The following is a 21,607-nucleotide window of genomic DNA, read 5'->3' as shown; positions in this document are numbered from 1 at the left end:
AGAATGTGAAAGAACATTGTTTAGCTCAAAAAGGATGAGCAATTTTCTTTTCCTATTCCTTAGTGATTGTTGGAGCTTTCACCACTCTAGAATGACTTTTCAGATGGAAACAGAGAGACAGAGAAGGAAAGACACTGCAGCAATGAAGTTTCCCCTTGTGCTATGGGGGAGGGGGATCAAGCTTGATTCTGGGATGAAAACATGGCAAAACATGCACACTACGCAGGTGAGCTGTCTGACCCTTATATTGATTTTTAAGTTTTAAACTCAGCTTTGTTGCTCAGAGCTGCAAGGACTTTTAAGGGTTTTATTCTTCCCTGAAGCAACTGATACATAGTTATTGATAACCAAGACATGTTGCAAGAGCAACACTTACTGTCAAAATGAAGTTTGCAAATCTCGAAGCTTTGGCTAAATAAAAATACAAAACTATGTGGCCAGGTGGTGGTGGACCTGGTTGAGTGCACGAGGACCCAGATTCAAGCCCCTAGTCCCCACTTTTAGGGGGAAAGCTTCACAAGTGGTGAAACAATGCTGCAGATGTCTATCTCCTCCTTTCCCTCTCAATTTCTTTCTGTCCCTATACAAAATAAATAAATAAATAAAACAAAACTACCACTTTCTTGTACTAGCTTGGAGGGGACTTGTGTGAGTCTTAAAAGTTTGGGTGGTGGGAGGTTGAGGGGCTGGGAACTTCTGCTCTGGATTTACAGAGGGTGAGTGCACAAAATACGTACTTCATTGAGCTTCCACTTAAGATTTGAGAAAGGGGGGGCGGTCTCAGTGATCAAAACATGCCTTGCATGTATGAGGGCTTGGGTTTGATCCTCAATACCACATGAAATGATGGAGGGTTGTTTTTTTTTTTAATTGTCTGGCTCTGGATGTTGCTACACATGATAGAGTACACATGTTAGGATGCACAAGAATCTGAGTTCAGGCCCCTGCCCCCCACCTCCAGGGGGGGAAACTTGATGAGTAGTGAAGCAGTGCTGTACGTGTTTCTCCTTATATCCACTTTATCTCTCAATTTCTGTCTCTATTCAGAATAAATAAATATTAAAAAGTTATGAACTTTACTGTTGTAAAGAGCCCCCCCCCCCCAGATGAACTCTACAGGAAAAAAAAATCAACCTTTGTTCTATCTCCTGTTACTCCCTTCTATTCCCCTGGATCCTGGTGAGCATATCTCCATCCTAGCAAGCATATTGTGTTTGTCTGGCTGTCTGTAAATCTTTTCTTCCATGGGAAGGGAATGTAAACCCCACGGGGCCATGGCCTCTGTCTGTCCTGTTCTCTGATGAAGCAGAGCATCCATCACACTAACAAATTAGTGACTGAATGGAGGGGAGGGTGAGGACAAAAGCTTGGATTTAATGATAGGGGAAATGAAAGAGGCAGAGGAAATGGGCCTGGGTCTAGGAGCTTCTGGCTTCCGCACTGCAGACAGTTGCGGGGGGTGGGGTGTGGGGGGGTGCCTCCCAGGCCCTGAACTGGCACAGGTGCAATCACACCTCATTGGGACCCTCCTGGTCAGCGTAGATGAGGAAGCCTGTGAAGAGGCTGTCCGTCCAGTAGGGGTCATAGAAGAGCCCATTCTGCTCTGAGTAGAAGATCTGTAGCCAGACCTCGTCCCCCTGCTTGAGGGCCAGGATGGTGGACCCCGAGGCCACGTCGTGGTTGCCAGTGTTGGCGTCGAAGGTACGGATGCGGTACTGGCCGTTGTGCACCAGCCCGATGGCCAGGTGCTTGTTGGCCAGCGTGATGTCGTAGGTGAAGTAGTAGATGCCAGGCACCTCGCACACGAACTTGCCGCTCGATGCGTTGTAGTGGCCGCCCTCATTCATCAGGATTTTGTCGAACTTGATGGGCAGCCTCTCCCGCGGGTAGCTCTTGGTCACCGCCACCGAGAAGGCAGACTTGGCGCGCTCGTTGCCACAGCTGCAGGGGCCCGGGAGGCCTGGGTCTCCCTTCTTGCCCTTCGGCCCTTTCTTGCCAGGAGTGCCGTGCTTCCCCGGGGCACCGCTCAGCCCCTTGGGGCCACGAGGGCCAGCCCGTCCTATGGACCCCATTTTGCCCTTTGGTCCAGGCTTCCCCCGGTTACCTGTCCGGCCTGGTGGACCTGGAAAACAGAGCAGCTGGTTTTACCTGGCGCCTCGGGGAGCTAGGTGGGGGTTGTGGGCCTCCCCATTGACACCTGGGGCATGCACCTTTAGAAAGAAAGAACCACGGCATAAGGATCCCTGTTCGAAACCCGGCTCCCCACCTGCAGGGGGAGTCGCTTCACAGGCGGTGAAGCAGGTCTGCAGGTGTCTATCTTTCTCTCCTCCTCTCTGTCTTACCCTCCTCTCTCCACTTCTCTCTGTCCTATCCAACAACAACAACAATAACTACAACAATAAAACAAGGGCAACAAAAGGGAATAAATAAAATAAATATAAAAAAAAATTAAAAAAAAAAGAGTACAGATTGCTCTCTTCTCATTGGGGCCCAGAGTTTCAATAAATATGTAAAACTGAGAATTGGTAAACAAAGTCAGGAAACCTTGGGATTACTAGATCCAAAATTGGCTAATGCCAAAAGATTCTGGGCCCTGATTTCCCTTAAAAAAAAAAAAAAGAAAGAAAGAACCACTGTCACCGTTCATCTCCATCAGGAGCAACATAATGGACCCCTTTGTGAGCCCCTCCCTATAGGGCTTTGCCCTCTATGAGCAAGAATGGTGAGGTCAGCCCCATTTTCTGAAGGGAGGTTGGGCCAACTTCTTCTACCACTAGAGGAAGATGGGTCCTGAAATTAGTGCAGCTTAGAATGTTCCTAGCTGTGACCACAAAATGCGAGCTCAGACCTAGAGGGATGCAGAGATTACACTGTGATGAATAAGAGACCCAGATGAAATCGATGGGGTTTACAGTTAACAATATTTATATACTTTCCCCATATTTGGGATACTCTCTTCCCTGATCCAGCTTTCTAGTTGCCAACACTGACACCATCTCCCCCCCTTTGGTCCACCTGCATGTTAGCTGTTGGGCTCAGGAAAAAAATTAGTAAAGTCATGGGCCCCTTGGAATATACCTAAAATAGATTTACCAGCTTTTTCCAAAATAGGACCCCAAATCTCCTCTGTAATATTCTTGCCTTTAGGTTCCTGATTATTAAACAATTCGTCATGCTTTGTATTTTAATGCTTTTTCAGCCACCAAGTTACAGATGCTACCATGACAACAACCTGATTTTCCTGGGCAGACAACCTTACCAATGTGTCCTGGAACCCCATCTCTCCAGAGATCTGCCTCACTAGGGAAAGATAGAAATAGGCTGGGGGTATGGATTGACCTGCCAACACCCATGTTCAGTGGAGAAGCAATTAAAGAAGCCAGACCTTCCACCTTCTGCACCCCATGACTCTGGGTCCATGCTTCCAGAGGGATAAAGAATGGGAAAGCTTTCAGGGGAGATGAGATATGGAACTCTGGTAGTGGGAATTGTGTGGAATTGTACCCCTCTTATCTTATGGTCTTGTCGATATTCCCATTTTATAAATAAAAAAGTAAAAAAGAAAGAACTAGAAGGGGGCCTCCGGTGTTGCACCTGGTTCAAAGCCCACCCCCCCCACCGTCCCTGGGGCAAAGCTTCAAGAGCAGTGAAGCAGTGTTGTCTAGCACTCCTCTCTATCTTCCTCTTTCTATTTCCCTCTTCCTTCTTGATTTCTCTCTGTCTCTACCCAGTAAATGATAACTTAATAAAATATACTTTTAGGGTGGGGAGATAGCATAATGGTTATACAAAAAGATGCTTGAGGCTCTGAGGTCCCAGGCTTAATCCCCACACCACCATAAGACAAAGCTGAGTAGTGCTCTGGTAAGAAAAATATATATAGTAATGTGTGCACTCAACCAGGTGTACCACTGCTTGAACCCCTTATACAGCATTTTTATTTATTGTCTTTATTATTGACTCTAAGGTTATCGCTAGAACTCAGTGCCTGCACTATGAATCCACTGTTCCTGGCAGCCATTTTTTCCCATTTTATTGGACAGAACAGAGAGAAATTGAAAGAGGAGGAGGAGACAGAGAAGGAGGGAGAAAGAGAGACACCTGTAGATGCTTGTGAAGCATCCCCCCTACAGGTGGGAAGCCAGGGACTTGAACCCATATCCTTGTGCAGGTCCTTGCTCTTAGTACTATGTGCACTTAACTGGGTGCGCCAAAGACCAGCTCCCATAATGTAACATTTAAAAAAAAAACATATACGAGTAAACTTTTGAGTCATTCCTAAATGCAATTGTATAATGGATGTAACTGTTAGAAGGGGAGAATTGAATGAAGATTTTAAAAAATTAGAGATGACTGATGAGATGTGAAAGAAGAAGAGAATTAGATCATTATTTGGCATATTCTATGCTGGGGATCAAACTCGGCACTGTAGGCAAGCTACCCACTGTGCCACCTCCCAGGCTGTGTGAAGATGTTTTGAAAAGCATGTCAGTTGTTCACTGAATAGCCTGCTCCTCCGGGTTACTAGAACTTCAAAACAACCTAGTACCAGTGTACCCAAAACAGCTGTTCACTAAGTATCATGAGTGGAGTGCTCAGGAAGCAATGTCTTAAGCATTTCACATGCTAGCCATGTATTCTGCTTCTTATACAGAAATGGTTGTATATACACACTTTACTGTGTTTTAGTGTTTAGGATAAGTATGTAATGCACTTCAATTTCTCCTCTGTTAAGTAATTGGGAAATAGAGTCTCAAGTAGTATTTTCTAACTTTCAAGAACTGCTTGCTTATGTACAATGCTTGGCAGTGCCTGGTGTCATTATAGATGTATATGAAAATGTAGAGAAGGGCCAGGACAGGTCACATGAAACCAATAACCCTCTGGATGACAAGGGAGCCTCAGGAAGGTTAGTAATTAAGGGGGGAGGGGGCTCTTGATTTATTTGCATTCTCTGAATATGTTATAGTGAGAATGTGCTGCCTTTGTATTCCTCGTATCATTGAAAATAAGTAAAGAGGGGGAGGAATAAAACTTAAGAAACTTGATATTTGGGTAACTTGGAATGTTCCTACTCACGACCACAGAATGTGAACTCAGATCTACAGGGATGCAGAGGTCACATAGGCTCCTAAGCTGAATATGGGCCCCAGATCACATCAAATCGATGGGGTTTACAGTCAGTAATATTTATACACCTTTCCCGTATTTGGGAGCTACTCTCTTCCCTGATCCAACTTTCTGGTCCTTTTTCTAGCCATGACATCATCTCCCCCAGACAATAACTTTGATCCACCTGCATATCAGATTTCAGGCTCAGGGAAAAACAAAAAAAACTAGTATAGTCACAGGCCCTTTGGAATATAACTAAAATGTGCCTTCTAGCTATCTACAGAACAGAGACCCCCCCCCCCCAACTCTTCATCTGCACTATTCCAGTCTTTAGGTTCATGATTAGTCAACAATTTGTTTGGCTTTATATGTTAACTCTCTTTTCAGCCACCAGGTTTCAGATGCTACCATGATGCCAACCAGACTTTTCTGGACAGACAACCCCATCAATGTGTCCTAGAGCTCTGATTCCATAGAACCCCGCCTCACTAGGGAAAGAGAGAGGCAGGCTGGGAGTATGGATCAACCTGTCAATGTCCATGTTCAGCAGGGAAGCAATTACAGAAGCCAGACCTTCCACCTTCTGCATCCCACAATGACCTTGGGTCCATACTCCCAGGGTTAAAGAATAGAAAAGCTATCAGGGGAGGGGAGGGGATATGGAGTTCTGATGGTGAGGACTGTGTGTACCCCTCTTTTTTTGTACCCCTCTTATCTTATGGTTTTTTCAATGTTTCCTTTTTGTAAACAAAATAAAATAAGAAACTAAAATAAATAAAACTAAGCTGATCCTTGAAAAACTGAAAATAAACAAAGGTAGGGAAAGGTCTGACAGCAGAGGAAGAGTAAGGACAAGTCATTGTGGATTGGCATTTTGAGGAGAGATGAATAATAGATGAGAAAGTTTTTTTTTGGAAGTTGTACCACTCATTAAAGTGGTGTGTTTCCTTCCTAGTTACCCTTAGAAGAAGTAGTTTGGGAAAATGCTGATTTTACGTTCTAGAGATAGATCTGTATGGCTGTACTGGGAAGGGTGTTTGGATGTCACCCTGTACTGGTGCAGGGTTGGCAATGGTGGCTTTTCCTGAATGACACATGTCCCAGCTCTCTGTCTTTCTACAAAGCCTTCCTGGGTATCTTGGCTTACTTCTCAGCAGAAATGCAATGCCTCATAGGAGAAATGGTCCAAAGCAGCCCCAGGCCTATAACCACACAGTCCTTGATGGAAGGGGGAAGTCAGCAGTGACAATACTACTCTCTTCTCCTTACCCAAGGATCCAGGGGGTCAAAGTCAGGGGAACTGGGTGGCCCTGCCTAGACTGCATGTCCACACTGGCACATGCAGTTCTCAACTGAGTGACTCAGATTAAATTTCCTCTCTAGACACAGGGATAATAATAATAAGAGCATGGGGATAATAAGTAGTACCTCCTTCACAGGATGGCTTTCAAGGATAGTAAACAATGATGTGTTTTCTGGGGTCCCAGTAAGTCTATCAATCACAGTGACCAGCTGCCCTCAACACACACACACATGCAAGGACACACAATCCAGTCCTGACAAACTATGGTGTCATCTCCAAGATTAAAAGGATTGGTCCTGGGGCTGGCTAGTGGCACACCTGTTTGAGTGCACATGTTACAGTGTGCAATAACCCAGGTTTGACCCCTGGTCCCCACTTGCAGGGGTAAAGCTTTGTAAGCAGCAAAGCAAGGTTGCAGGTGTCTCTCTCCCTCTCTATCTCCCTCTTCCCTCTTGATTTCTGGCTGTCTCTATCAAATAAATAAAGATAATTTTTAAAAAGGATTAGTCCTGGATACACCTGTGATCAGAATGATCACCATGACATTTACTTTGTGGATCAAATCAGGAAGTGGAAGTCTTGAACACATATGAGGCCATTTCAGGACCTCCAGCCTTTGCAAGAACAAGACCGAGAAAATGCACAGAGAGAAGCAAAAGCCTGGCAGCCATATTGGAGATTCTGCTTGCAGCCATTCCTAAAGCTCTCTTCTCAGCTCTCCCACTTGCATGAGTCAATCAATTCTATTTGTGGGCTATAAACTGGTTTCTGTCACTTGCAACCAAACAGATTCTGACTGATGTTTCAGGAGTCTTGCCCAAAGCTACCTGGAAAATCCCCTTCCCATAGAATGTGGTGTTCTGTTTTGTTGAGAGACATTTATTTGGTTCACAGTGAGACAGGATTCTACCAGCTTCTCTGAGTCACTTTGCTGTCAACCTCAAGTGGGAATGGGAGGGCCATGTACTTACCTTCCTCTCCGTTGTCTCCTCGATCCCCATCTTGGCCATCCTGGCCATCTTTGCCAGGGAAACCCATTCTTCCCACCATTCCTGAGGGCCCTGGCACTCCTGGGGGTCCAGGGGGACCCTGAGGGCCTGGCAGGCTGCAGACAAGTTGAGGGGAGCCCTTCTGGAAGTCCCTGCGGGCGAAGGCACCAAACAGTGGGTCAGCAGCACAAGGGAGGGCACAAGCCAGCAGCACCCAGGGGATCATGATGGACACCTGTGGGGACAAGAGAGTGTGAGCAGGCCAGTCCAGCTGCAGGGCCAACGGGGGGGGGGGGGGTCAGGCAAAAAGGTCCCCAGAGAAGGAGACTGCAGGGGGGAGATACAGTAGAAACCCAGGCCAGCTTGACTAAATAGCTGATGAAATCTAAGAAATATGGTCTGTAACCAAACCTAGCTCTTGTTCAATTCTATTGTGCTCTTGGAAAACTCATGGCTCCTTTTTTGCATAGGAAAACAGGAAAATATGTTATGACTTTTCTGACAGCCCAATATTCTTCTTGATCCCATGTTTCTCTTCAAACTCCCTTTATTTTATTGTTTGTTTTTTTTTTTTTTTGGTTAAAGGCAGACACATCACATCACACACACAGACACCCACAAAGAGAGAGAGAGAGAAAGAGAGAGACAGAGAGAGAAAGAGAGAGAGAGAGGAGTGAGAGAGAGAGAGAGAGAGAAAGTGAGTGGAACAGACCACAGCACTGAAGCTTCCTTCAGTGCAGTGGGGGCTGGGCTCGAACCTGGGTCATACCACATGGCAAAGCAACACACTATCCAAGTGAGATTTTTCAGTAGCCCTCAAAACCCCTTTAAATAATGATCCGATCAGTACACAATTAGGGCTGGTAACTAATTCTGTGCTCCTCAAATTTCAAATATATATATATATATATATTTAGTTTCAGTGATAAACTTGTTATCTTGGGATGTTCTCCTATAGAATTACAGTGATTCTATGCCTCTTTCCTCTATTTTTAAATATCTTTATCTAATTTTTTTTTTACATCTCAGTGATCCATGTGCTATTAATAGCTTCCTGTAAAAGAGGTCTGGGAGGCAATATTTATAGAGATTTTGAAATTCTTAACTTCTTAATTCTGTACTGTCTCTTTAAGGCTGGTGGCAGTCAGAGCTGGCTGGAAGCTGGTGTGCTGTGTGGAGAAGAGCTCTTTGCAGCTGTGAAGACACAGAAGCCAAGGTTCCCCCAGCAGGAACCAAACAAATTGGCCTTGTTACTTTGCAGACAACAGCCTCTCTACCAAGAGTGAAACTGAGAGGAGGGGATACTCTGGACATGACGTCCTGCCATGTCATGGCTGGCAGAGTCCATATAAGAACCCACAGTCTGTCCCTGTTCCCTCCTGCAACCTGGAAAGAGGGCAGCTGAGAAAGCAAGCAAGTGGTCCTACCAGGCTAGTACCTTCACTGGGGGGGGGGGGGGGGGAGGGGGGCAAGAAGGAGGAAGTCTGCCCTTTGAGTGAAGTCTGAAGGGAAGATCACTTGGGAGAGATAGGAGTGCAAGAGCTCCCATCATTAGCTAAGATGCAAAGACACGGAGGCAAGAACAAAGTTACAGTGCTGGGGAAACAGCATAGTGGCTGTGCAACAAGACGTTCATCCCTGAGGTTCGAAGGTTCCAGTTCAATCCCCAGCATCACTGTAAACCAGAGCTGAGCAGTGCTCTAGTCTTTCTCTCTGTGTCTATCTGTATCTCTCTCGAAAGAAAGAAAGAAAGAAAGAAAGAGAAAGGAGAAAGGAAGAAAGGAGGAAAGAGAAGGAAGGAAGGAGGGAAGGAAGGAAGGAAGGAAGGAAGGAAGGAAGGAAGGAAGGGAAAAGTTGTAGTTTGACACTGCTCGTGTTATAAGTACTTCTAGATACACTCCAGGAACCTCTTTCTCCTTCCCTGGTCTACTTAAGCATCTAGGAAAACTGTGCAGAGTTGCCTGTGAGCAGAGACACATCTGGGACCCAGGGACAAAGTCCAAACTCTGAAAGTAGGTCTGAAAAGGGATAGAAGTTGCAGTCTGCAAGGACTAGGGAGAAAGGCAGGAAGGAAGTGGGTGTGTCTCCCAGGCAGAGAAGCCAAGCAAAGAGCCAAATGAAGACAGACAGGAGAGAGAGAGGGAGAGGGAGAGGGAGAGGGAGAGGGAGAGGGAGAGGGAGAGGGAGAGGGAGAGGGAGAGGGAGAGGGAGAGGGAGAGGGAGAGGGAGAGGGAGAGAGGTGTGTGTGTGTGTGTGTGTGTGTGTGAGAGAGAGAGAGAGAGAGAGAGAGAGAGAGAGAGATGTGAGAGAAGGAGAAAGACAGAGCTATCAGTTCCAGTTCCCTGCTCCCCTCTCTTGGCCACATGTACCACATGGGGTGGGAGTAGGGATAGACGCTCTGCTTTCCAGCTATATCTGCCCTACACCAACCAGCTTCTTCAAACAAGAGGGTCCATCTCAGTGGCAGCTGGACCAGGGCAGGTACAATGCCTGGGTGGGGGCTCAAGGCACTGGGGCACAGTGGGTGGAAGGGATTTCTCAGAGGCTGGAGCTTCCTGCAGCCCTAGCATTTGGAGGCAGGGTGTGTTTTGGAACTAACAGAGCCAAGGTTCTGCTTCCAAACTGAGAGGGAGGGGGAGCAGCAGTGTGTCCTTGCCTTCAGGATACCTCCAAGAAAAATGGGACTCCAAACAGCCCTGCTCCCTGTATCTTAAGCTTCCAGCCTGCTCTGCATATCTCCTGGTGAGAAGATCTGGGTGATGGTGCTTGGGGGGGTGGGGAGAGAGGCCCTAAAGGATCACACTGGTTGAGTCTTCTGGGTCTTTTACAAATATTTAAACTTGGGAGATGGGCAATGGCACACCCAGTTAAGAGCACTAAGTGCAAGGACCAGTGCAAGGATCCAGGTTTAAGCCCCCGCTCCCCGGCAGGGGGGATGCTTTATGAGTGATGAAGCAGGTCTGCAGCTGTCTATGTTTCTCTCTCCCTCTAGCTTTCCCTCCCCTCCTAATTTCTCTCTGTCGTAGCCAATAAATTGGAATAAATGGCTGCCAGGAGCAGTGGATTCATAGTATGAGAACCGAGTCTCAGCAAAAACCCTGGAGGAAAAAAATTTAGACTCAAACTTTTGGAGGCTCTTGAGTTACTGTCTATTCCAACCCTTTCAGTTTACACAGAAGGAAACTGAGACAGAGGCAAACAGACCCTATTGAACAGTTACAATATTCTGGGCACTTTAGGAAGCTCATTACCTGAATTAACTAACATATACTATTAACAAAATAATATGACATATATTGTCTATTTTTTTTTCAGAAGATGAAACAGAGACTTGATAAAAGGCAGTGGTTTACCCAAAGCCATACTCAGGGAGTAAGGGGACAGTGTGAACCCCATTTTCAAGGGAATCTCAGAATATACTCACTCCCCTACCCCTAGTCCTCCTGACAGTTCTTAATAGTCTCCTGATGTATTTTCTGTTTTATAGACAAGGAAGCTGAGACTCAGAGAAGCAAATTTGCTCATGCTTTCACAACTAGTTCATGGCAGAAATTATATTTGAACTTGGGTTTGGCTGACCTTGATGCCCAAATACTTTCCATTATGTCAGAGTTTCTTAGACTTTTCTTCCTAAATATTCCAGATTACAGAAGATTCCTTGAGTCTCACAGGCCTAAGCTACCCACAGCAACAAAGAAATTTAACATCTTGAATCTTGTTTCTTCCTTTCTCTCTCTCTCTCTCCCTCTCCCTCTCCCTCTCCCTCCCCCCCCCCCTCTCTCTCTCTCACACACACACACACACACACACACACACACACACACACACACACACACACTTTGAAGATGTCAAAGTGATGTTTTTGGATCCTCAGGATACTTGGAACAAATGGAAGCTTGCAGAAATCTGTCTCTTTCAAGCCATGCACTTGGTTTAACCAAGATGATGGAGGTGGGGGCAGCCTCCTGCACCTCAACACACCCCATGGTATCAGCTCATTTCTAGCTTGTCCCTGACAGAAGCTTCTTCCATAGTCTCTTGCTCTCCTGGCCTGAGATCTGCCCACTTGCAACTCTTTGCCCAAGCCAGAAGGAACTCTTACAAAACTCATGCAAGCCACCATTTCCTGGGGAGGCTTGCTCCAGTGGCTACAAATAAGGGAACAAGGCCCTACATGATCCCTCTAGTGCCAATACAACCTTAGCTCCTCCCTCCTCCTCCCTGGACCCTCCTCCTGCCCACAACCTTTTCTCATCCTCTGCCTATTTCTGCATTCCTTTCTTTTCTTTTCTCTTTTTTCTTTCTTTTTCTTTCTTTCTTCTTTCTTTCTTTCTTTCTTTCTTTCTTTCTTTCTTTCTTTCTTTCTTTCTTTCCATTCTTCCCTTCCTTCTTCCTTCCCTCCCTTCCTTTACCAGAGCACTGCTCAGCTCTGGCTTATGGTGGTAAGGAGGATTGAACCTGGGATTCTGGAGCCTCAGACATTACAGTCTCTTTGCATAACCATTATTCTATCTAGCTCTCAATCACCTAAAACTAGCTAGCTCCTTACCCATTTGCTTAGGCTTAGAAGCCACTTCCTCCAGAACCTGGCTGGTGGTGTACCTAGTTAAGTGCATATATTACAACATACAAGGACCTGAGTTAAAGTCCCCAGTCCTCACCTGCAGGGAGTAAAAGTCTCATGAATGGTGAAGCAATGCTACAAGTATCTCTCCATTTCTCTCCCTTTCTATCTTTCCCCCTTCTCAATTTCTCTATCTTATCAAATAAAAAGGAGGGGAATAAAAGGAAACAATAGCTACTGAGAGGGGTGGCCTGTGTAGTACAGGTACTAAGCCCTAGCAGTAAACCCTGGTGGTAATAATAATAATTAATAATAATAATAATAATAGAAAACATTTCCTTCAAGGCTCCTCTGGGGTGCCCTCTCAGATGGCAGCCTTTAAATGCTGGCTCTGAGTCTGCTTCCTTCTAACCCTGACTAAAGCTCTCCCTCATGGCCCAGTATGCCCACTTACCCCCTCATTGGGCCCACTGCCCTGGCTATGTGTGAGCAAGGGCTCCAGCTTACAACCTGCCATATTCTGGGGTTGCTAGTTTCCATCCTTCCTTGTGGACATTTAAGAAATATTTTCTCAGCAGCCCAGGAGGTGTTACAGTGGCTGGAGCCCTGGACTTGCTGGCATGGGGGTCTTGAGTTTGATCCCTGGCATTGCATGTGCCAGAGTGATACTGCTCTGGTTCTCTCTGACTCTTTAAGAAATACTTAGGGAGTTGGGCAGTAGTGCAACGGGTTAAGAGCACGTGGCGCAAAGTGCAAGGACCATTGTAAGGATCCTGGTTCAAGCCCCGGCTCCCCACCTTCCAGGGAGTCTCTTTGCAGGTGGTGAGGCAGATCTGCAGGTGTCTCTCTTTCTCTGTCTTCCCCTACTCTCTCCAATTCTCTCTGTCCTATCCAACAATGATGACATCAATAACAAGAACGATAATTAATACAACAACAATAAAAAACAACAAGGGCAACAAAAGGGAAAATAAATAAATATTTAAAAAATTTTAAAAAAGAGAAATATGGAAGTCAGGCGGTAGCACAGCAGGCTAAGCGCACATGGTACAAAGCGCAAGAACTGGCATAAGGATGCCGGTTTGAGCCCCCAGCTCCCCACCTGCAGGGGAGTTGCTTCATAGGCAGTGAAGCAGGTCTGCAGGTGTCTGTCTTTCTCCTCGTATCTGTCTTCCCCTCCTCTCTCCATTTTTCTCTCTGTCCTATCCAACAACAATGACATCAATAACAATAATAACTACAACAACAATAAATAACAAGGGCAACAAAAGGGAAAATAAATATTAAAAAAAGAGAAATATTTGCAGGAAAGCTCAATAAGAGCAAGAGACTGTCATACTTTAATGATAACTTTAGTCATACTTTAGTCACTTATCAGGCCACCCCACCAGCTGGGGCCCTAGTCAAGGAGTCCTGAGATTCCCAAACAGACATGATAGGCCTAAACCTCAAATAAGTCCCTCTCCCCATGTTACCAGTCATCTCTAACAAGAACAACACAATAGACCCCTTTGTGGGTCCCCATAGGACCTTGCCCTCAACTTGCATCAACAATAGTAGAGAATGTTCCATCCTCCGAAGGGAGGGTAGACAACATACTCTATCTTCCACTTGAGGAAGAAGGGTCCTGAAATTGGGGCAGCTTGGAACATTCCTACTCATGACCACAGAATGTGAACTCAGATCTACAGGGATGCAGAGGTCACATAGGCTCCTAAGCTGAATATGGGCCCCAGATCACATCAAATCGATGGGGTTTACAGTCAGCAATATTTATACACCTTTGCCATATTTGGGAGCTACTCTCTTCCTTGATCCAGCTTTCTGGTCCTTTTTTCAGCCATGACATCATCTCCCCAGACAATAACTTTGATCCATCTGTATATCAGATTTCAGACTCAGGGAAAAACAAAAAAACTAGTACAGTCACAGGCCCTTTGGAATATAGCTAAAATGTGCCTTCTAGCTATCTACAGAACAGAGACCCCCGCCCCCAACTCTTCATCTGCTCTATTCCAGTCTTTAGGTTCATGATTAGTCAACAATTTGTTTGGCTTTATATGTTAACTCTCTTTTCAGCCACCAGGTTCCAGATGCTACCATGATGATGCCAACCAGACTTCCCTGGACAGACAATCCCACCAATTTGTCCTGGAGCTCTGATTCCCCAGAGCCCCACCCCAGTAGGGAAAGAGAGAGGCAGGCTGGGAGTATGGATCAATCTGTCAATGTCTATGTTCAGTGGGGAAGCAATTACAGAATCCAGAGCTTCCACCTTCTGCATCCCGTAATGACCCTGAGTCCATATTCCCAGATGGATAAAGAATAGGAAAGCTATAGGGGAGGGGATATGGCATTCTGGTGGTGGGAATTGTGTGGAGTTGTACCCTTCTTATCCTATGGTTTTTGTCAGTGTTTCCTTTTTATAAATAAAAAAAAGAAAGAAATATTTGCAGGACTAGGTGGTGGTGCACCTGGTTGAGTGCACATGTTACAATGCTCATGGACTTGGGTTCAAGTCCCCAGGCCCCACTTGCAGGGAGAAAGCTTTACAAGTGGTGAAGTAGTACTGCAGCTGTGTCTCTGTCTCTTTTCCTTTCTATCTTCCCCTTCCCTATAAAATTCTAGCTGTCTATATCCAATAAATAAAGATTAAAAAAAGTTTAAAAATATATTTCAGAAGCAACTAGCTGAGTCACTATATTAGAGCTATATGTAAATAGCATTAAATGACATAAATCATGGTGAGGTCTTGTGCTATACAGAAAATCCTAACAATGGGAACTTCAAAGTCAATCAAATTTCCAAATAACCTGGTTATAGTAATAACTGTCTATTCCCTTCTTAAACCTTAAGACAGCAGGAACCCTCCCCATCCTTTACAAAACCCGTATCTCTCCCAGTCCTGCAACCTTTGGGGAGTGGCTCGTTTTTCAGCAGGCTTTTCTCAACCCATATCAATTGATACTGATAATTGATCTCAACCTAATCAATGCAACCAGGATCACCTTGATATGTTTCACTTCAGACGATGTCCACAGATGACAGGCCTGTAATGTCAAGTCTTCAGCTCCAGTACTCTGACACCAAGTATCAGATACTACCATGATGCCAACCTGACTCCCTTGGGCAGATGACCTCATCAATGTATCCTGGAACCCCATCTCTTTGGAGGCTTGCCCCACTAGGGAAAGATAGAAACAGGTTGGAAGTATGGATTGACCTGCCAATGCCCATATTCAGCGGAGGAGCAATTACAGAAGCCAGACCTTCCACCTTCTGCATCCCATAATGATTCTGGGTCCATACTCCCAGAGGGATAAAGAATAGGAAAGTTTCCAGTAGAGGGAATGAGATGTGGAACTTTGGTGGTGGGAAATATGTGGAATTTTACCCCTCTTATCCTATAAGTTTGTTGATATTTGCTAGTTTATAAATAAATTAAATTAAATTAAGTTTAAAAAAGAAAGAAATATTTGTTTGACTAATGAACCTCTCTCCAACCTTGAGAAAATCTACAGTGAAAGGAAAATGAGGCAGTGGCCTAAATCCAAAGGGAACTGATTCAAACCAGTTTCCTCCTTTCATGTTTTTCTGAATCAAACCAGAGTTTCCCTTCATCCTTTTCACTTCCCAGAGTGCAGGGTCCCCACTCTCATGCCAGACTTGCAAAATATTTCATTCACAGTAGGTGTGTTATAAATAATCTGTTTAATCAGTCAGAACAGAAAAAGCATCGGTCCTTCCTCATCTCTTAGCTCCTAAATTGTCCTTTCTGGTGTGAGTTGAAAGCTGGATGGCTACACCATCATCTTCAGGCTGAAAAGGAAAAAAGTGTTAGTTGGTGACACCTAACTCAAATGGAATTAGTAATTTGTAATCTATCCATGAGGTTGTCCAGTCTGGTTGTAATTTGCCCAGTCCCTGGGCTCCCCATCCATCTCTTAGTTAAGTAGCTAATGACTCATAAATATCCAATGCTCTAGGAAAATATTGAGAATTGTAGTGTCCCAGGCTGAATCCATTGCCAGGGTGACAGCAGCCCCCCTCTTCCTTTCTGTCCTGGCTCTCAGAACACATCCCCCAACCTCTGGGTTCATTTCCAAGGTCCCTGCACCCAGACTGAGCAAGAGGTGGGATCATCTCTCCCTGGTTCTTCCTGGATATGGTCTGTCAGTAGAAGTTCCAGGATGCTTGTCTAGACCTTAAGCAAGGATGCATTAGTTCTGGATACTCTTTTCTAGATATGGGGAAATAAAATTCCATTTAGATCATCTGCCTTGTTGGGGGTGAGGTCATGACACACTGGCAGGGAGGTGGATGTTGAACGCTTGATACATAAGCATGGAAATCCAGCCACTTGTTTTTCTCCCCTACTCAGTAGAAATGAGACTATATCCACCTCACGGAATACCGAGGCCATGTATTCAAAGCTTCTAGCCCAGTGTGTGGCTTTATACATGTTCACACTGAGAGAGAACTCTGTCTGAAATCCCCCTCCTTCCTGAATCCTCAGCTTCCTGCCTCAGTCTTCACATCAGGCTTATCTCTGGCTCTTCAGATAAACCTGTCTCAGTCACAGAAGCTAAAGTACAATCATGTGACACATGACCACATAACAGGTCCCAGTAAGGCATACCATGGAGCAAAGGTGTTCAGATAACTGCACCATACAACACTGTGAAATGACACCCTATGATAGACACAGGATCGCCTACCAATACATTTCTATGAATTTATCCCTGTCTCTCAGTGAGATATGGTGGTATCTTCCCAATCCTGCTCACTTGCTCAGACCACCCTGAGCTTCCTGTCAAAGCTCCTGGCTCAATATGCTGACATATTTTCTTGTTTCCTGGAAATTGTGACTCTCCTCAGGGTTGAAGTCAATCACTGTAGGGCCTTCTGTCACTGCTTAGGAGCCCAGCACAGTGCCTGCCACATATACACACAAAGTTCAGTGCTCCACACTTGGTTTCTGAATGATAAGGCCACTTTCATAGCAAAGAACAAAATGGCACAGAAGGATTTCAGCAAGCCCTCTTGGCCACCAAGGAAAGCCCAGTGAAGTGACAGATGTTGGATTTGGAAGGCCTGAGTCCTTGTTTTAGTAATTTGCTGTTCATGTGACTATGGAAAAGTCATTTCTTCTTATCTGAGCCTCCAGTTTCTCACCTGAACTAAGGGGATAGAAAGTGATAAAGCAACAACAAAGCTCACCCTTGGTTTTACCAGGTGACTGAGAGGATCAAACAAGATAGCTGGCATGCTGAAAGCAAAACATGACAGGAAAGTTAGAGCCTTGTTTACAACTAGAATTGCTGCCAACTGCAGCTGAACTAACAGTGGGCAGGCCTGACCTCCCACATACAGCCCCTAGGTTGCTGGGGACTGGGGCTGCCTAGTATTGAATCTAACTTGGACATTTCTCCCTGTGTTAACAGCTAAAAGGAAGGGCCGGTGGCAGGGCTGGGGTGAAACTTGCTAGCAGATGAAGCTTGCTGAAAATTCACTTTGAGGAGAGTCAGACTTCTATAATGAAAAACACTCTCAGTCCTCTCTGAATTCCAGGCAACAAGTTGGAAACAACCCCCTTCAGCTTCTCTGAAAAGCTGGGAGAAAAGACAGGATGGAGAAGGGAGGAGTTAGGGGCCTCTCCCGACACAGACCTCACCAAATAGTCTCTTTCAGGGACCTCAAATTCTTTCCAGCATCCAGAATCATTAGGTCCACTTGTCCCATGGCCTCAGGAAATAATCGGGTCTGTTTTTTTCTCTCTTTCCCTCCGGTTCTGGCCTAGTCAAGAAGAAGAAGAGATTCAAGAACCAGTCAAACCCTAATGGCTCTCAAGATTCAGGATGTCCCAGGGCTGAGCTTGGTAGGTACTCACCAAAGCACATCAGAAACCAGACCTTAGCTGTGCTTAGCTGCCTGGGCAATGGGGACAAAACCCGGGCTTGTTAAAAGCTAAACATGATGCCAAAACTAAGGCCTTGTTTAAAACTCATTATCCCCAATCACAGTTGAACAGCAGAAAGCAGTCCTGACTTCTCTTTGTGAATCTGGCTAAATTTCAGGTGGAGGTCTGTTAATTCTTCTAATCAGTTCTAATAACCTCTCCATTTTCACTTAAGCTTACTTTGAGTTGTGGACTTGTCACTTGCTACCAAAAAGGAGTCCTAGAAAGCCATGCAGGACCTCCATGTCTGTCCTGACATTTCAAGTTGAGGGGAGGACGGGGTGTTTATTTTTGCTCCGCATATCTGAGTCCTCTAGTGTGTTCATGCTCCCAGATACAAAGATATGTGACTATAAGAGATATTATTTAGCTTAGCAATGGACAGAAGACTGTGTAGGAGAGCATGCATGAGTGTGGCCTTGAAACCAGGACCTGGGATAGAACCCGGGTCTGTTGACTCAGGGACAAAAGCACATGCCTCTCTACCATAGTACATCTGTTTGAAACAGGACCTGTGTATATTAAGCCCTAAAAGATAAGGCAGGTGTGTGTGTGTGTGTGTGTGTGTGTGTGTGTGTGTGTGTGTGTGTTTGTGAGAGATACAACTATTCATAGCAACACAAAAAATCCGAGAGGATTATCTCCCCAAAAGAACATTTGGCATAGAATTCCTTTGAAAAGCAAACCATGATGCATGAGATCATTAAAACAACAAAAACAACAAAACAAAGTTGCAGGATGGACTGGAAAATATTCCCTCCTTTGAGTTAAAAAAAGAAATACACGCAAACATAGACAGATACACATAAACATCTGGGGAATTTCTGAAAGGGACACAACATCTTGTTCAAATGGGTACTTATCAGAATGGGAAGAAGTGTGGCTTTTACTCTTCATATCCTGTCTTTAGCACTGTATGAATTTCTTCCAACCAGGGCTGTTAGCTTATGTCACTGAAAACAAAAGGTAAGTTGAACATTTAAGGCAAAGTCAGTGTGCCTGTGGGGCTTGGGGACACGTCAGATATTAACATTTGGCAAGGGAACAAACTGTGGGCACTTGAGGTCAGATGGGATGGTAGAGGGGATAACCTAAACAGTGTGAGGGGGGCTGAGGAGCTGGCAGCTGAATGGACATGATGGACATGAGCGCAGACTAAGTCAGAGGAGAGCTGAGCAGATGGGAGAGCAGGAGTGAGGGACAAGTGAGGACTTTAAACATTGTGCCTTGAGGGGCCAGGTGGTGGCACATCCAGTTAAGCAAACATATTACCACTTGCAAGACCAGTGCTTGAGTCCCCCCACTCCCCACCTGTAGGGAGGACACTTCATGAGTAGTGGAGCAGGTCTGCAGATGTCTCTTTCTCTCCCTCTATCTTCCCCTCCTTTCTCAATGTCTCTGTCCTAATAGAAATTAGAAGGAAAAAAAAAAGAAGAAGAAGGAGACAGAGGAGGAGAAGAAGAAGGAGAAGGAGAAGAAATGGCTAAAAAAAGAAAAAAGAAAAGAAAAAAAAAAACGGCTGTTGGGAGAGGTAGATTCATAATGCCAGCACCAAGCCCCAGTGATAACCATGGTAGAAATGAAAAATAAAATAAAATAAAATAAATAATATGGTGCCCTGAGCATAAGCAGTCTAGGGTGACATGTCATTGTTACTGCTGCTAGTTTTTTGAGGTCTCTTGGATGACTGGTCTAAGGAAAGAACTTTTCTTTTGTAACACCTATTTACTACAGTCTGGGGTTGTGTTTTGATAAAGCATAGGACTTGCATGCATGATGATCTGAGTTCAGTTCTCAGCTTTGCATATGCCAGAATAATGCTCTGGTTTTCATTCTCACTCTCTCTTATTAATAAATAAATAAATATTTAAAATATTTTATTTGTTTATTTCAAAGATTTTATTATTAATAAGAAAGATAGGAGAGAGAGAAAGAACCAGGTATCACTCTGGTAGATATGTATTGCTGAAGATTGAACTTAAGACCTCAAGCTTGAGAGTCCAGAGCTTTATCCTCTGCACAACCTCCTGGACCACTTTATTTGTTTATTTTAATGAGGGAGATACAGAGAAAGAGGCCAGATCACTGCTCAGTTCTGGCTGATGGTGGTGCTAAAGACTAAACATAGGACTTCAAAGCCTCAAGCATTAGTATTATTTGAGTAACAATTGTGGTATCTCCCTAGTCCTAAATTTAAAAAGTTTATTCATTTGGTCTGTGTGCACCTGTTACAATGGGCAAGGGGGGAGGGGGGCTCAAGCTCCCAGTCTCCATCTGCAGGTGGGGGAAAATTTACAAGTGGTGAAGCAATGTGTCTCTCTCTTTCTCTCTATGTCTCTCCCTCCTCTCTATCTTTCTTTACATATATATATATATATATATATATATATATATATATATATATATATATCACTTGATAAAAGAAAACAACCAGAGTATCCTTCCAGTATACTTAGTGGAAGGAATCAAATTCAGGTGCAAGTCCTGCACTCAACCTCTGGGCCACCTCCCCTGCTTGACCTTTGAAGGGTTCCAGGCTGGAGAGTTTTGTGGGCAAAGAGCAGTGTGGATGGCACTGAGGCTGTGCATCTGCCGAAGGTGTTAGGGGTAAAACATAGGCTGGGAGGCTGTGGAGGGCCACTGTCATCATCTGCAGAGACACAGAAGCCTGCAACGGGGCAGGTGAAAGGAGAAATTACCACAAAGTAAAAAGGACAAGTCTTAGAGGTAATTGGAGTTGCAGGGAGGGTGAAGAGAATTGTCAAGTGGGTGTGAATCTCAGCTTGTTACTTTTTGCCACTTGAACTCAGCTTGTCAGCCTGTATAAAGTATTTATAAATAAGACAAAATATGGACTGAGGGAATAGCATGATGACCTAATGCATGGGCTCCTAAGTCCCAGGTTCAATCTCCTAACACCACCATAAATCAGAGCTGACTGGTAAAAATAATGAAATAATAAAAATAAATGAACATTGAAAAATTAAGATTAAAATGAGTAAAAGTAAAAACAAACAAGCACAAATGAGATGATCCACACACATTAAATGTGAAGCATCACGTTTCCCTGGCCATTGGACTGGGATCTCCTAGGACTCAAACTCTTTTACGGTCAGCTACTTGCCACGCAGCCGTGAGCAAGGCAAGAACGTCTGTGCGCCCCTTTCTTTCCCGTTTTTTGCAGGTGGGATAACCTGTTGTCATGGAGATGAAACATGACCGGTAGGAAAGGGATGGTTGACCCAGCCTGGCACAAAAGTAGTAGCTCAATAAATAGCAGAGTTGTTTCACCCGCGAAGAAATCACTCAGCGCAGAAGCTGACGCACAGTAGACACTCTGCACTCACGCGATCTTGTTATATTCACAGGGCAGAAGTGGGGAGCCAGGAATTCCAGGGCTGCAGGGCCTGCGAGGAGGAGAGGCGCTGGCAGCACCGGGACCGCCCCATCCCGCCCCACGGGCCCCGGGGCACCCCAGTGCTGAACCCCTTTCCTGTCCGCAGCACTCCCGCCCCTGCGGCCACCAGGACACTCACCCTTCGGCCACTACCTCCAGGGGCGTCCTGAGCACGGAGGCTCTGGGCCGACCTCCCGGTCCGCCTCTTGCAGCAGCCGCCGCCCCAGGCATACTTTTCCCACCCCGTCACGGCAGAGAGCGCCCTCCCCCGGTCACGTGGGTC

The 21,607-nt window shown here is 45.3% G+C and overlaps 1 protein-coding gene across 9 annotated transcripts; it reads right to left on the bottom strand.

Moving 5' to 3' along the window:
• Positions 1-1,354: 1,354 nt before the first annotated feature.
• C1QTNF2 (C1q and TNF related 2) lies at positions 1,355-21,607 on the bottom strand. 9 transcript variants are annotated; one of them, XM_060197645.1, is made up of 6 exons: positions 21,464-21,570; positions 21,219-21,334; positions 20,968-21,121; positions 20,423-20,595; positions 7,387-7,639; positions 1,355-2,122 (listed from the first exon to the last, which is right to left on the bottom strand). In XM_060197645.1, the coding sequence occupies exons 3-6, from the start codon at positions 20,969-20,971 to the stop codon at positions 1,509-1,511; spliced, it is 1,044 nt and encodes a 347-aa protein (XP_060053628.1). In that variant the 5' UTR covers positions 20,972-21,121; positions 21,219-21,334; positions 21,464-21,570; the 3' UTR covers positions 1,355-1,508. The 9 variants fall into 9 exon arrangements, with proteins under 9 accessions (XP_060053628.1, XP_060053632.1, XP_060053633.1 ...); XM_060197649.1 differs by lacking the exon at positions 21,464-21,570 and having other exon boundaries at positions 21,038-21,121; positions 21,275-21,455; XM_060197650.1 differs by lacking the exon at positions 21,464-21,570 and having other exon boundaries at positions 20,423-20,577; positions 21,038-21,121; positions 21,275-21,455.

Source organism: Erinaceus europaeus, chromosome 9 (assembly GCF_950295315.1).
Source record: "Erinaceus europaeus chromosome 9, mEriEur2.1, whole genome shotgun sequence".
NCBI classification, from domain to species: Eukaryota; Metazoa; Chordata; class Mammalia; order Eulipotyphla; family Erinaceidae; genus Erinaceus; species Erinaceus europaeus.
The sequence above is the reverse complement of the archived record's forward strand: the minus strand, read 5'-3'. Positions and strand labels throughout refer to the sequence as shown.

Excerpts from the sequence above, each read along its gene's own strand:
- C1QTNF2 (XM_060197645.1), bottom strand. Across the intron at positions 7,640-20,422 it reads GCAGGGGAGGTGGCCCAGAG|GTGTCCATCATGATCCCCTG; the intron begins GTTGAGTGCAGG and ends TTGTCCCCACAG. Across the intron at positions 2,123-7,386 it reads AGGAGACAACGGAGAGGAAG|GTCCACCAGGCCGGACAGGT; the intron begins GTAAGTACATGG and ends TCTGTTTTCCAG.